At 34.4% G+C, this 17178-nt stretch overlaps 2 protein-coding genes across 2 annotated transcripts; both read right to left on the bottom strand.

Annotated features, from left to right (window-relative positions):
- Positions 1 to 4031: 4031 nt before the first annotated feature.
- Positions 4032 to 4881, bottom strand: LOC18047425 (probable lipid phosphate phosphatase beta). The gene has a single exon (XM_024189178.1). It carries the CDS (start codon positions 4748 to 4750, stop codon positions 4160 to 4162), a length of 591 nt encoding a protein of 196 aa, XP_024044946.1. The 5' UTR covers positions 4751 to 4881; the 3' UTR covers positions 4032 to 4159.
- A 1338-nt stretch (positions 4882 to 6219) lies between these two features.
- On the bottom strand, positions 6220 to 8384 carry LOC18047424 (L-lactate dehydrogenase B). The gene is made up of 2 exons (XM_006440275.2): positions 7665 to 8384; positions 6220 to 6841 (listed from the first exon to the last, which is right to left on the bottom strand). The coding sequence occupies exons 1-2, from the start codon at positions 8271 to 8273 to the stop codon at positions 6398 to 6400; spliced, it is 1053 nt and encodes a 350-aa protein (XP_006440338.1). The 5' UTR covers positions 8274 to 8384; the 3' UTR covers positions 6220 to 6397.
- Positions 8385 to 17178: the final 8794 nt, after the last annotated feature.

The raw sequence follows: 17178 nt of genomic DNA, 5'->3' as shown, positions 1-17178 counted from the left end.
GCTTCCCTGCTCAGACTTAATCCTGCTTTATAATCTTAGTGTTGGAATATGGGTCATGATTCCTTTATTCCATTCGATTCGATGCGAATTAAATGGGTTTGAGTTTGAAAAAATTGATTCGTTTAATAAATGGATGAATTCGATTTGATTCACTAATTAAATGAATCGAATCTGGGTTTGAAGATAGTGATTCATTTATTCATTTAGGATTCGTTTAATAAACGAGTTATAAACGAATCGAATGCAAGTCGATTAGTTTAAAATTCGTTTAATTAAATTACTTTTTTGTCCTTAAATTTATTTGAAATTTTTTTAAAATTTGAAGGTTAATATTGTAATTAGGTTGACTGTATATTTAATTTTAAAATATAGTTTTGTGTGTTATTTGTATTTTGTTGTAGGATATTAAATTTGTGGCTTTTTATTATTTTATTTTGTTTAATTTATTTATTAATTATATTTTTCTAAACGAATTGTAAACGAATTCTGATTCAATTCTATTCGTTATGAATTCGTAATAGGACAAACGAATCCGGATTCAATTGGATTCGTTTATTAATTCTACTAAACGAATCGAATCGAATCCAAATAATGAGATTTCAATTCGTTTAATAAACGAATTGAATCCGAATCAGAAGAACTTTGACCCAATTCATTTACGATTCGTTTATTTCTTTTCCCACCCCTACTTTACATTCACATGTTTGCATTACTTCCTTGCCAAGAAGTCAGCTTTTTCCTTTTTCTTTTTCAATGAAAGGTTGGCATTAGATATGCGATGAAGCCATTGAGTGGACTCTTATCTTGTTCAGTTGTATTTGCCATGGATTTCTCATGTTGATCGTCTAGCGATGGGACCGAGCTCCTGCCGACACGACTTGAATTAAATTCAAAACACAATCTGGAAAGTTTGATTTCCTTAAATCTTCTAATTTGCTTAATCTGTTCTAATACCAGTATAGACTATCTAGGATGCCCGCATGATTAACCTCACTGCGTTTTTCAATGATTGCCTCTTCCTGTTTGGGAGAGAAAAAGCTTAGTAGGCTTTGTAAGAACCTCACTGCGTTTTTCAATGATTGTCTCTTCTTGTTTGGGAGAAAAAGCTTAGTAGGTTTTGTAGGAGAGCCCACTTTTAAGGATTCAAACTAAGATTATATAAAAGCAATGATGAAAGCACATGCAGCGATCCTGCAAGATTAAGAAACTTTTATCCCAACTCAAAAGCCAAAAGCTCCGGTCAAGCACAAGGGGACCAGACACAAAACTCCAATACAGACGAACCTGAAGAACCAACCACATATTCAAGGCTAAATTTCCAAGTGGTAGGACCCCTAAAGCTAGTGTGTTCAAACATATAAAGCTGATAGTTATATCCTACTAAAAACTAAAGGAACAAGCCATCTTCAGTTTCCACGGGACAACAGTATGATTGAAAATCAGTTTCTACGGAAAACCAGCATTGGTTCCAATTTCACTGCAAAGTAGAGATGCTCAGATTTAATAGAATGCATCCATATTTCACCAAAAGCAATTAAAACACAACAAATCACATAAATCCCAAGGTTTTTTTTTGTGCCCCATAAAACTAAACAGCTAACAAGCACTGTTATGAATGTAAACCTTTCAGTGCCCCATGTGCTACCAGTCAACTTTATATCTAGTAACATTTCAAATTTTCATCAATAAACAACCTCAATGACTACTAGCAACTTATAACAATCATTGACAGCACTAATCTAGCTAGCTTCTGATGTCACAATCAGTCAATAAATCAACAACACCTTATCTGATAAAGATCATCATGAATAAAGCAGCTGCTTAATGGATGATTCTGCTAACTACTAATCATTTATTCCTCTTTCAAATCTTGGACAAGCAAAAAGTTCCACTTAAAGCATCAAATTTACAGTTATCAGAACAGGCTATTTCAATGAAGCGTGAAAAAGTGGAAGACTAACACATATCTAGTCAGACTATTTTTTTATCAACATAATTGGAAGACAACAGCTTCGCTCCTCCCATTTTTAACTGTTGTTTTAACATTGCAGTCAATTAGAACCTTGAATCTCTGCTGGAATCCCTATTCAGTAGCAGACTACAAGGCCTAAGAAGACAGTAGAGTATGCAAACGTGGCCACCATAGGCCTTATAGGATTGAATGGATTCCACAACACACCCTGAATATTACGTGTGATAGTTAATGTGATGCAACTGGCAATCTGGCATAAACACATGTATGCCAAGTTGTCTAGCCACAGCCCTGAAGGAGTTGAAAATTTCCAAAATGGGAAATGCCTAGCTATATACCAGTAGGGATCTTAGCAGCTCTGCTTTACAACTATTGTGGAGAATACTCTCATTTAAATGTTCAAACACTCCTTCCTTACAAACATAATCTCCAAAGGCTGCACAGTAAAATTGGAGATCAACTGATCCCATCTAAATGATGGTAATACATTGCAAAAGAGAAAATAACCATTTGCCAAAGCACTCTGGAAAAAAAAGGGGTATGTTCGCAGCTTCAATTTGTTTCACGAAGCTACATAATTGCAATAATATAAAAAAAGCCCAGATGACACCTGCAGATATTAACATGGAATTAACAATGCTGATTCTTCCAAAACCCATGCAATGTCCAAGAGGAAGTAAGGAACAGCACAGAAGAACCCATCTCCAATGTATAGGAGAATAAGTAGCTTCGGCTACTGAATGGCAGGCACACCCAGGATTTCCATTTTAACCTCTAATAGGTAGTGGACACAAATGCCAGTGCATTAGTCTCATATCTCAGAAGTGAACAATTAAATTTTAGTGTAACAAGCCATTTATTATAGCATCTAATATGTTGTTGCCGTATGACATTTTCATTCATTCCAAGAAAATAATAGAAAACAAAATTCAAGCGCAAAAAAAAATGAAGAAGAAAGATTGTGCATAAGTCCTCTGAATCAATTAGTCAATCAATTGAATCAGAATTTAAAAGAAGAAATGACTGTAGCTAGTCCATCGAGAAACAGCTTGGGGTGTTCAAGTTTTCATTAATTTGGCCCAGCACGAATTCAGCCCAAAGCTTGAATAAGAGCATGTGCTGGGTTATGCATAAGGAGGACATGGATATAACAAGTTAATCCATGCTTGAGATAGGCATTGGCATATCACTCTTGAAGCTCACCGTGGCCTAGCTCAGCCCAACATTGATAATCCTAAAGATCAGTGACACCTCCTCACACAACAACATTGTACTACTTCTTTGTAATTATTCAAAACTAGTCAGTCATGTTATTCTTCTCTATGCAACAACGTCACTTTCCTTCCTCAAATCATCTTTGCAAGCTAAGCTTATCAGTCATGATTTCAATAGATGTATGCCATAAGTAAACTACACTAAAAATTTGGTTTGAAAGATAATGAGCACCTGGGTGGTACTAGACTACTTTTAATCAAACTCAAAGATCAATTCTAGATATTCAACTCAAATAATCTATGAAAATAATACAAATGGAATTCTGGCTATTATACATCAAGAATAGACAGAAAATTTCAACTTTTCTCCACCACCACCCGTGTGGAAGCTCCAGCTGCCCTGGGGTTGCCTAATGAATATGAGTTTTTTTCTTTTTTTTTTTTAAGGTAAGGACAATAAAAATTAGTGTTACAGTCATTTCAAAGATGAGCATGTTTAGTAAGAAAGGTACAATCAACTCAGCAAATTATTATTATCCATTAGGTAAACTCTTTATATGCAAACATACCAGAGAAGAATGTATCTTCCCATGATATAAGAGAAGAATGCAAACTCTTCATATGCAAACCTACCAGAGAAGAATGTATCTTCCCATGATACAAGCACTCACATAAAGATTGTAATTCATAACAGAGTAAACAGCATTTTCATTTGCAAGCTGGTTTCTGCCTTAATTACTCAAGCTACCTCATTGAAAGGAAATTTGTCACCAATCCCAAGATACAATGAATTACCAACTATCGTCAAACCATATAGCTATTATAAAGCACATTCAGATATATAGTATTCGGAACAATAACAAAACTTTTCTGGCTTTTATTAAATAAAAGATCAGCAATGAAACATAGTAGGCAAAATCATTCATATCCAAGAATTGTAATTTACAACACTTGGAGAGCATATACAATTGACTTAATTTTGTAGGTATGAGACTGCAATCGTTTTTACCTTCAAAAAGCGAAACACAAACGCAGCTTCAAGGACACCCAAACACGCCCCAGCGAGAACATCCGAGACGAAATGCCGTCCAAGCAAAACCCTAGAACACGAAGTCAACACAGCCCAAGTCCACACGCCCAAGACGAGCCAACAATTTCCGCTAAAATCGTCCAATAGAGAAATAAACGAGGCAACGAAGAAAACGCGGGAGGCGTGGCCGCTGGGGAAAGAGAAGTGGTCGACGGAGACGGCAGGCTTCATGTCGGGATTGTAGAGAGGGCGTGATCTGCGGAAGATGGATTTGACGAGGCCGACGAAGAGGAGGTCGACGAGGAGGCCGACGAGGAACTGGATTAGGTAAGGGCGGCGGACGCGAGTGAAGTAGAGAGAGAGTGCGAGGGGAAATGAGAAGCGAAAGTCGGCGGAGTATTCGAGGAGGAGGAGGAGGGACCCGGGGATTGATGTGTGGAAGAGCGTGTGGATTGATTTGGAAACGGCGGCGTCTAGGGTTATGATGCGGTGGTGGAACGACGTCGATTTGGTGGCTGCGGTTGTGGGGGCCATAGTGTTTTGGCTTGGGTAGTTAACAGTTACAAGATATTTGCCAATTTTGTTTATTTACCAACGAATTGAAGGAAGATGGAGGGAAAATGACAACAACCGGAATTCTCCCTCCCTTTTTTTCAAATTCTTCAGAAAATATAATGATTTGCATAGAAGAAAATTTTTGTTTTCTCCCATCACAAAATAAAAATACTTTTCAGTATGAATATTCAGTAATATTAATTCACTAACCTTAAATTCAGAGTTTAATTTGTACACTTTTATTAGTTAAGAATAAATCTTAACATATTAATCATGAGTAAAACCTCTACTCAAAATACAATTAAATTACAATAAAAATTTTAAAAATATTTTTTTAAAATTAAACAAACATGCATATTTATTACACAAGTCATACCGAATAAGCACTAAAAATAAAAACTTACCTAATAAAACCCACCTATATCTTTTTCTCCATTATAAACTTTTTTAAATGATTAAATCTATAAAATTTGGAAAAAAAAAGTGTAAAACGGGAAGAATTTGATCTAAATAATATTGTGAAGTTTGTTTATTTCGATTTCTTTCCAAAACAAAATACATAGATAAAATAAAAAGCATAAACCTTTGCCGTCCATCTTCTTTATTAATTTTGGAAATGGTTAACGCACGGAGAAAGAGGAACCAAAACCAGAGATTAAAAAAGTGTATAACAAAGTTTTAGTTCACACAAATACTCTATTGCCGGCAGAAATAACTTGGTATTAAAACTCACCATTCTCAATCCCAAATTGGGAGGCATAATGTTAATGACTTCCAATATTCTACTCCAGTATGTTCTGTTTATTATTAGTATCATAGAGTGAATTAAAACAGCCTCATCACATCAAATTCTATAAAGAGTGAACTCAAATCTTTCCTTCCAATTTTAAAATTCACCAATTTGCTTTCATGCAATTAAAAAAAAAAAAAAAGGAATATACCTTTTTTTTCCCCTAAATTTAAATGATGAAAGGATTACCCCGTATTCCTAGTAGGATCTCACTTTGATACAGTACCGACCATTGCCATCGCCAATACGGAATAACATATCCTTACAAGTCTCCTTTACTTAGCTCGATCTTAGGGGGAAAATGGAAAATTACAGAGGCAATGTATACATATAGAGAAAATAATATGATATTTTTAAAGAGACAATCCAACCACTTGGCAGTGGCACACTGGCGGTTGAGAAAGAAATCAAAGAATGATCATGCCATCCATATTTTGCCCATTCGAATCACACATATTTCCAACCAAAAATTTTACATCAACGGGGTAACAACAATCCTGAACAATCGTAATCGAGTAAAAGCTAAAAAGCATCAGGGGAAGTGACGATCTCCCAGTTCGCTATTACTTTAAGTAAAAATTATACATTATCAACTCAGTTCACGTACTCATCAAAGTAATAGAAAATTCATAATTGCGAAAAAAAAAAGTATCATTTATTAAGCTGAAAAAAATCAAAATGCAGTACGATACAAAAATAAGCATAACTTATAGAAATTAGGTATAAATTAAAAGAAGAAAAAAAGTCCAATCGCTCATAAACTGCAAAGCAGATTAGTCCTATAAAATGCAGCAGAAGAACTAGTTGATCATATGTAATGCTGAGTTATTATTATCTCAAATTCCCAACTGGCTTTGCACCTCCAAGATGGTCTTGGCCGAGTTCCTGAGCCTATGAGATTCCTCCTGATTCAAATGAATATTAGTCACACCCAGGACTCCACCCCTACCAAGCTGTGCTGGCAGACTCAAAAACACGTCACCGCCATCAATGCCATAAAAACCTTTTGCAAGGACTGAAACTGGGTGAATCTTTCTCTGATCTCTGATTATGGATCGAGCCAAGTTAGCTGCCGAATACCCAATTGCCCAAGATGTATAGCCTTTCAGGCTTATCACCTCATATGCACTGTCTACTACTTCTTTGTGTATGCTCTCTAGGGTTTCCTTCTCATAGGCAATCTGCTGTTTCTCTAGGAAGCTCAAAATGGGCACTCCACCAACACTTATGCTAGACCATAACGCCACAGAGCTGTCACCGTGCTCCCCAACAATGTAGGCCTACAACGAGTTTACAAGCATTGAAGATTATTAAGAAGATATCATAAATTGCATTTTTCACATAGATTCAAAGTGTGATCAGATCCAAGAGGGGTCAAGATGTGCATGCAAATCTCACATGAGATCTGATTAAGGTATGAATCTGACGAACCTTTTCAATGCAGCTGTAACGCAATGTCAATTACTACATGCAAAATTGTTAAGCAGAAGGATAATTAGTTAAGAATGGCACGATTACATTGCACATATTATGTTAATGAATCAATAGAATAACACCGTATGGTCATATTTCGCGCCATAATGTAAGCCTAATTGCCTAACAGATCAATCCTAGGCAAATATCTTTACCGTTCTTCAGAAGAATTAATCATATTGCAAGCACTAAACCTAGGTCATAACCCGTCGCAAACCCTAAAAAAGAGCCAAAACGACAGCCATTTTTTGCGTTAAAATTTGTTCTGGTTATTAAATTTAGAACTTAGATAAAGGGGGCCTCGTTTTGGCTTTTTTGTGTTGTGTGTGTGTGTTGGGGGGAGGGGGGGCTTGGGGTTCGCGTGGTTGAAACTTGAAATTCACTTTGACTTAGGCCAGTCCTTGTTATCCACGCAACAGAGAACTCCACAGCCAAACATACCCCAACTTTTAAATGCCTTTAATCCAAAACGACAACATATTTCAGAAGTCAGAATCCACTCAACTTAAATAACAAATTTATCCCATGAAATTGAAAATGATCCATCGCAACAGTCTAGACTTAAAAAAAAAAAAGATTTTAAATTAAAAAGGCATATATTTAAGGGAAGGAATTAAGTAAATTAAAAACCTGCACGTCCTGAGCGTTGACGTCGAGATGATCAGCGAGCAAGAACCTAAACCTGGACGAGTCGAGATTCGTGCCGGACCCAATGACCCTATTCGAAGGAAGCCCAGACAGCTTCCACGCAACATAAGTCAAAATGTCAACTGGGTTAGCTACGATCAGCAAAATACAGTCAGGCGAGTACTTGACAAGCGGAGGAATAATAGCCTTAAACAGGGACAAATTCCTCTGCAAGAGATTCAGCCTAGACTCGCCAGCAATCTGCCTGGCGCCAGCGGTGACGATACAAAGATCGGATCCCGCTGTGACAGCGTAATCAACAGAGGCGAGGATTTTGGTGCGTGGGAGGAAAGCGGCAGCGTGTTGGAGATCGAGCATCTCGCCACGTAGCTTGTCGGCCTTGGCGTCGACGAGAGCGAGCTCTTCGACGAAGTCCTGGGTGAGTATGGTTTGGGCAATGGCCATGCCGACATTGCCAGTGCCAATGACGGAGATCTTGGTGTGGCGCTTGGTGGGGGAAGGTGGGGCCGCATGGTTAATGGGCTTGAAGAAGGTTTGAGTCAAGTCAAGGCCGCCGGGGCCTAGTGAGGATCCTGAAGGAGTTTTGTGCATGATTATTGATTTGATTTTGATCGGATGGTTTCTTTCTTTTCCTTTGATTCTGTTTCTTTATTTATAATGGGGGAGGAAGGGAAAGCAAGAGTGGTGTAAAGGCAAAGGAAGGACATTCATTTTCTTCTGTTTTCAACGGTCAAATTTTCTCGAATAAATGACCGCGACTTTCCTTAAATTTCATTTTCTATGGAAATAATTTTTTTTTTTTGAAAAGCTATGGAAATAATTTTTAAATGTAAGTTTGAGAGATTATTCAAAGATTTCTTAGATATTTAAAAAACAAGACCTACACTTCTACAATTTTAAAAAATAATTACAAAGTTTCTAAATTTTAAAAAAAGGATACTAAGAATTTTTTTAACGATAATATCCTTTGGTTTGAACCACGAGTGGACCAATTATGGAAGGCACCTTTAAGCCCGTACCACAATTCAGATTAATCCTCGCTCACACCGAGTTGGCCCATAAGGGATAAAGTGTTGACCAAAATGACGACTACATACGAGAGCGTGACTTGAACGATAATACCTTTTGAATATATTAATTAAAAGATTAATTTTAAATTTTTTTATTAATATAATTTTAATATAAATAATATGATCTATCTAGTAGACTAATAAATATTAAATTATTTTTAACATTTAAAATAATGTTAAAATTTTAAGTTATTATATTTATTTTAATAATTTATTTATATTTATTATAAAGATTTAAAATAAATCTATGGATTAAATAGATTTTAATATTAACAAGATATCTCCTGTTGATAATTTTTAAAATTATTTTTTACATAATATTGAAAATAATTTTAATTTACTTTATTAAAATATTATGTTTCTATTATTTTTTAAAATTAACTTTAACATAGTAAAATAAGTCTAATAAATTGTAAAATATTAAAATATTTTTTTAAATATTAAAATTATTTTAAAATGTATATATTATTACATTTATTTTCGTGTCATATTTCATTTAATATAAAATTTTGGGATCAATTTTTTTGGATTTATAGAGTCAAAAGGTATTATAGTTAAAAGGAGATTTTGGTGTCTCTTATTAAAAATATCATGATTTTTTAACTATTTTTTCATACCTTAGAGTGGAGGTATCATTTTTCCGTATATCTGTGTGTGTGCGCGCGCGCACGCGCTTGTAAAAATAATAATAATTCTCTAATAAGAACATCCTTATTTTAATAATGTAAGAATGCCGCTAACAAACATACACATATATATTGACATATAGTTTCTAATGTATTAAAATTTATATTTTCTAGTACACGTCATTACTTTTTTAAATATTTAAATCCAGCTAAATTTTTCACTGAGTTTATGAGTACTTGCTATGCTCGCCTTAAAAATTTTAAAGTGGAGGATATTTTTTTGTGTGTGAGAATATATTTATTTATTATTCTTTTTCTAGTTTCAAATTTTTTTATTGGGTTCAACTTTAATATATGAAAATAGGTCTCGACAGGCATAAATTTAGACTTACCAGGCTTTCGGGTATTTATATTGTACTATGATATTAAAAAAAAATAAAATCATCTTGCAACAAACTTTCAATAAAGACAGATATTAAATAATTATAGGTTTAAAATATTTAAAATCTTCGAAATAGGAGTCGGTAAAAAAATCAATGACTCAACCCAAACCGAATAGTTTAATTTTTTTTTTTAATTCAAATTCGAGTTAGTTCTCAATTTTGTGTGTAATAACCAAGTGGATTGGACAATTCGATGTCAAATGGAATCAATTAAGGTTTTGTTTGGGATCCGTGAAGTCGCCCAACTGGGTCTGATGGACTGCTGTGGATGTTGGTTGTGAAATGTGGTGGAATGTTAGGATCCAATGTTTAAATGGGAATATAATGCTCTCGGCACCCTCCCTTTACAAGCCGGTTTTGAAGAAAGAATTCTATCCTTGTACTCTTTTATCGATAGTGTATGGGTAAAATTTAATTTATTTTACTTTTTTTATTTATTAACTATCAATCAATAATTGAATTATTTATTCAAAACATAATCAGATCAAGAGAGAATCTTGATCTCTACTCTTTACCAGTATGAAAAATGTTTGGTTGCTAAGAAAATAATAGACATGGAACCGAAGCAAATCGGAGAAAATACAATTAGTTTATTTATGTATTGGATTTAACTTAAAACAGTAATCATTATCCGAAGCCGGTAAATATGTGTTTTCCCCACTCCCACATTCATTTATGTTCTTTTACATTTGCTTTTATTTTTCAGTATTTTTTATTTTGGTAACAATGCTGCTGCATTTTTCAGAATTTCTGCTTTTGCTACTAACTTGTGCCCACATGCTGGGTTCTTTGTTTATGCTTCAGTTTTTTTGGTTCTTTTTTACTTTAAGGATCTAGAAAGAATTAGATTTGTAAAGTCCGATATTGGAAGCTTTGATTAAGATTGATCAGGATTATTAGAGGATGTTATTTTGTGTATTTTGTGTCAAGAATTTAATTGATGATTTCTATTTTTTTTTTGGTAATTATTGAAAATATTTGATTTGATATTTTAAATTTCAATTAGGGTAAATATCCGTTTAGTAACTATATTTTGACTAAAGTGTCCGTAAGTCCTTATATTTTAAAATATTTCTCAAGACACTCTTATCGTTGAATATGTTATACTCCTTACTCTTTGTTTTTTTTTTTTTATCTTTTACAATAACACCATTGCGACAATATTCTTACCTTATTGAGGATAGTAATGAAAAGAAAAAATATTCATTTATCAAATTAGCCTTAAAGGAACATAAATTTTTTCACATTTTTTTATGTTATTATTTTATTTTAGGATTAATTTGATTAATTAATTATTTTATAAATAACTATTAGTAAAATTATTGTAAGGATATTAAACATTCCTATAAGTTGAGCGATGTTAATTTATTTATAAATAAATTAATAGCGAGATTATTGCATTGGTATTGAAAAAAAAAGCTAGTTCTTTTATATTGATATTTATTGGTTAATTTGCTAATGAATAATTATTTGTTCATTTGCTAATTAAAATTTTACAGATAAATTAAATAATGGTAAGAATATTATTGTAAGGGTAAAAAATATAAAAGCAAAAAATTTAACATATTTAACTAAAAGGGCATTTAGAGGTATTTTTTAAAATATTATAACATATTTAACTACAAGGGCATTTAGATGTATTTTTTAAAATATAAGGATTAAATGAGTATTTAAGTTAAAATATAGAGATTAAACAAGTATTTGCCTTTTCAGTTGAGAAAGTAGCTAAGGGAGAAAATGTGGTATTTTATTTTAACCGAACCAATCCAAACCGTACTAGATTAAATTGGTTTGATTTGGTTCATAACAAAGTGAGTTTAAGAAGGATTATAAAATATTAAAACTGATTTGGTGCTTATTTGATATGGTTTATATAACGGCCATAAGGGTTTATTTAATTCCAAAGTTTTTTTCAAATTTTTTGTTATTGTTTGTTCCATTTAGTAGAGTTTTTGAAGATTAAATATGTTATTTAGCCTCTATTAGTAAAAGTTTAAATTTTAGATTTTTAGAAGTAGAGGTTAAAAATTTTATTAAGTAACATATCTAAAATATCCTTAATTTATTTGAGAACCTTATTTCATTTCTTTCATAACATAACTTTAAAAATTTTTATCTATTAAAGTAATTTTATAATTTTTAATAAAAAATTATCATCTACAAACAAATAATTAATTTTTTTTCTTTTATAAAAAAATTATACTTATCAAAACTCTGCCAATAAAATCTATACCTAAATAGGCCCACATAAAATTGAACCGAATGGAAATTTACCTAACTCTACTTCGAAAAGTGAATTGGGAAAAAATATGTTTTATTGCACCAACTTTTTTCGAAGTCCTTAGTAGGTGAGAAAATTGCAGCATGAAATTTTGAAGGCCTCAAGAAAATAACACAAAATTAAAAAAAAAAAAAAATTGGATTAGCCTAAATCAAGAGACTACACAAGACCATGCACAACCGTTCTCCCTCCATGATAAAATTTCAGCAGGTTTTTCAATCACGTGGATTTACTTGATGCCCACTCGTCGCATCACATGTCCACATTGCTTGCTTGATACCCCAATCCATTTCAATCCGCGGGCTGCACCTCCTGTTTAGCTACTGAAACACAAATAAAAGTGTCTACTTATTTAAGTATTTTCCAGTTATTTCTCTTCTAGTAATTCCTTTTCGTAACTTGAAAATTGAAACTTTTGGATTTTATTATAGTGTAGGTATTATAGGAAGTATGAAAGAAACAGTCATTTAAATTAAGTAAGAGGGGCTAAGTGAAAGAGACAATTTACTTATTCACTAAACACGACGTGGTGTCTGATACACTGTATTATATAATTTAATATATGCGTATTGTATTATATTATTATAATAATATTGTATAGTATTTGATATTACGATGCACTGTATTAATTTTATATTAATATAAAGATAATATTATTTAAATTTTATTATTATTTTTTATTAATGTATTAAATTAATTATTAAGTAATTTTTTATCTGAATATTAATACATAAATTTAATATTTTACTAATAAAATATAGTAATAAAATAATTTATTTTTATATTTTATTATTATAATAAAAATAAAAATATAATTAAAATACATTTATCTCAAATTATTTGATATATGTATATATATAATCGTGCTTAAGTGCTGGCATTCGTATATTTTAAAATCATCGAAACGTTTGCACTGTGAGATTGTATAAAATAAATGGCTAAAATTAGTGTTTAAAATAGGCGCTATTAATTAGGTATAAACCTATAGGTATTGTAATATAAAGTTTATTGTAAACGTAAGTACGTGTAGTCGTAGTATATAATCTAGAAGAAGTCAACTGAAATCAGTTCGAAAACATGCCACAGATTTTTTTTTCCTTTCTGAACGATTATATATTAATTGAATTATCATATAGTCCGTGTTTTTACTTTTCTTTTTCTGTTTCTGTCTGTCATATCAATTAATACACCGGCGACTCCTGGACCATGATGGTAGCTTCGAAAAAGAAATAAAACTAGCGTGCGTGTCTCAACAGAGCCCCTTGTTTTGAACTCAAATTCTTTCCACAACTACGGCGTGAACATCAAGACATTGCAAATCCAAAATTCAAACGCGATAAGTGAAAGACCTTCTAGCACATCAATACTTTTACCCAGCCTCTCTCTTTAGAAGGTGAAGGAAAAAGAAAAAAGAAAAAGAAAAGTGGACTATTGGTGTAACACCCTAGGCGAATCCCACATCAGCAAAGCACGGGAGAGATGCTGGGTTTATAAGGGGTGATCCACACCTTAATTGGCAAGACGCGTTTTGGGGTGTATGGGCGCCCCAAGAACAAATCCGTGCGGGCCTTGTTAAGGCCTAAAGCGGACAATATCTTGTCAGGTCTGGGTTGGGTCATGACATTTGGTCAAGATAAGGTTGGAAGATCCTATTCATCAAATCCATGAACGCTGCAGGAGCATTAGTTAATCCAAAAGGCATAACTAAGAACTCATAGTGTCCATAACGAGTTCGAAAAGCTGTCTTCGATACATCCTCACTTCTTATTTTCAATTGATGGTAGCCAGATCGTAAATCAATTTTAGAGAATACCGTTGCACCTCGTAATTGATCAAAGAGGTCATCAATTCGGGGAAGAGGGTATTTATTCTTGACGGTAACTGTTGTGCAAATTTTAATGTACTCGCAAGCGCACGAATCTATTGTAGTGTAGATCAATGGTGACGAGTGTCGATCCCACGAGGAGGTGGATTTTAATTATATGTAGAATTAATTTTGTAAATGGGTGGTTGGAATTGTGGTGGAAGTGATTTAAATTATTCTAAAATTGGAATTGAAATGGCGATAATAAATTCTAAAATTTGACTTGCAATGGCGAGAATAGATTGAAGATAATTCTATTGAAATGACGTACTTGGGTATTCGGATCCGCATCAACATGCATCATGGGCTAAATATTCCTTATTAATGCCAATTAAATCATGAGGGGGGAATCCACACCTCATGAACCACGCTCTAATCAATATGGTGCTAAGGGCTTATCGTGCCAAATAATAATAACCTTATACTAGAGGGCCGGTGAAACCAAGGCGGTACTAGACAAGATTAGTATTATTTGTCGACGAGAAGTCAAAACATCCACAAAAACTAGAGGGGAAGAGAAAATAAATTTACCAAATTAAGCCCATGACACATGTTGAGACTTCACCTTCAACCCAAGCTTGAAAGAAAATTAGCCACTCATAATTGAACTAGGGGCAAAATAGGAATTTATTAAAATACGAAGAAAATACAAGATGGAGAGGGAATTACAGAAAACAGAGTCCAAAAATGGATTCAGAGATATCCAATTAGGGGGGGGAGGCCCCCTTTTTATAGATACATGGAGTAAATCATGGCCATCGGATTAAAAACAGTTTGGACGCTCAGGATTGCGCCACGTCATCAGTCAACAGTCCACGTTTGACCACGCGGATGAACAGTAACACGGTTTGACCCGACTTTGAACAGTAACGCGGTTTGACCCGGATGAACAGTAACGCGGTTTGGTTGAAAATAATCCTGTGTGATGCATGCACCGTACGCGAGATTTTTCGTCCACTGATATGCTGCCACGTCACCATCAACAGTACATAAGAATTTTAGTCCAACAGGATCGTGACACCTCATCAGTCAATGCCACATCATCGGTCAATGCCACGTCATCATCCGTCTATGTGAACAGTGTCGTGAACAGTAACGTATACAGTACCGTACACGTGAATAGTACCGTACATGTGAATAGTGCCATTTTTCCTTTTATACTCCTCCTAAGGTTTTCGACCGTCCTGAGTTCAAAAGTGATGTCCGTTTTGCCGTCTGATCTCTCCTTTATTGTGAAATGACTATAATGCCCCTAAAATACATAAAATACTTAATTAAAATAAAACACATGTAATTAAATCACAAGAATGTTAAATATATAAAAGTAAGGGTTGTTAGTAAGACTTAAAATGTAAAATGACGGTTTTCTCCTTTATAAATATGCATTTTCTAATACTCAACAGTAACCATATTCAACTGCCGGTAGTCTATACACAACCTCATTGAACTATCTTTCTTCTTTACGAACAAAACGGGAGCACCCCAAGGCGACACACTAGGACGAATGAAACCCTTATCTAGTAATTCTTGTAGCTGGACCTTTAGTTCTTTTAATTCAATGGGTGCCATCCGATATGGTGCCTTGGATATAGGTGTAGTACCAGGAACTAATTCTATAGTAAACTCAACCTCTCGATCTGGGGGTAGTCCTGAAAGATCTTCAGGAAATACATCAATAAACTCCCTTACAATAGGTATGTCTTCAAGGCACGCCCCATCGGGATGGTCAGCAACTATATACGCTAAAAATCCTTCACACCCCTTCTTTAGCATTTTCATTGCCTTAACCATAGAAATCAAAGCTTTATGACTCTTATGATTAACAAGGCCCGCACGAATTTGTTCTTGGGGCGCCCATACACCCCAAAACGCGTCTTGCCAATTAAGGTGTGGATCACCCCTTATCAACCCAGCATCTCTCCCGTGCTTTGCCGATGTGGGATTCGCCTAGGGTGTTACATACACCCCCCCTTGGGGACTCAGCGTCCTCGCTGAGGTTTGCCCCACCATCGCTCAAGAGGACACGCGGAGCCGCTCTGATACCACAATGTCATGACCCAACCCAGACCTGACAAGATATTGTCCGCTTTGGGCCTTAACAAGGCCCGCACGGATTTGTTCTTGGGGCGCCCATACACCCCAAAACGCGTCTTACCAATTAAGGTGTGGATCACCCCTTATAAACCCAGCATCTCTCCCGTGCTTTGCCGATGTGGGATTCGCCTAGGGTGTTACATACACCCCCCTTGGGGACTCAGCGTCCTCGCTGAGGTTTGCCCCACCATCGCTCAAGAGGACACGCGGAGCCGCTCTGATACCACAATGTCATGACCCAACCCAGACCTGGCAAGATAATGTCCGCTTTGGGCCTTAACAAGGCCCGCACGGATTTGTTCTTGGGGCACCCATACACCCCAAAACGCGTCTTGCCAATTAAGGTGTGGATCACCCCTTATAAACCCAGCATCTCTCCCGTGCTTTGCCGATGTGGGATTCGCCTAGGGTGTTACAATTGGCACCCTTTCGAAAATTTCTTATTGCAATTACATTTAAATATATAAGTATAAATATAAATAAAATGAATTCCATTTATTTTTTTTCTCTTTAATCTATACATTTAAATAAAATTTGCATGTACAGTATAACCAAAACTCAAAAATAACATCTTGTAATACTAGAAATGTGTCTTGCTCTAATGACTAAATTTTTATATGATTAACGAACTTAAAATCTACACCCAATTTAAATTATTTACTGTAGCTCAAAAATAAACTAATAAAACTCAGTGCTGCTTCCCTTTTGATCCAAAGTCTTTCTCTCTTGTATATTTATTTTAGTCTCATCTATATAATTGATAAGTACACACTCAAGACATTAATATTTTTATTATTTATATATATATTTTTGAAAGTTAGTGTTTTTGAGTTATGTAGAGAGAGAAAGTTTGGAAGAGGGATTTATTTTTTAAAACAGGTATTTTTAGTATCAAATAATTAAAAAATAATTGTTAGAGGATTTTATAAGAGTGCCAATCGTTAAAAAAAAAATAAAAATAAAAATTCCCAGCCGCTTCGTGTACCCTGGCCTGATCATGGATCCCGCAATTGCGGGCTTGAGGAAGCCCAAATGCGGTTGGTTCAACGAAGTACGCAACCAACAAAACCAACGGGCCAGACAACCTGACATGCAACGAACACGAAGTGATCCATTAA

Source organism: Citrus clementina, unplaced genomic scaffold, assembly GCF_000493195.1.
Source record: "Citrus clementina cultivar Clemenules unplaced genomic scaffold, Citrus_clementina_v1.0 scaffold_3, whole genome shotgun sequence".
Classification (NCBI taxonomy): domain Eukaryota; kingdom Viridiplantae; phylum Streptophyta; class Magnoliopsida; order Sapindales; family Rutaceae; genus Citrus; species Citrus x clementina.
The sequence above is the reverse complement of the archived record's forward strand: the minus strand, read 5'-3'. Positions and strand labels throughout refer to the sequence as shown.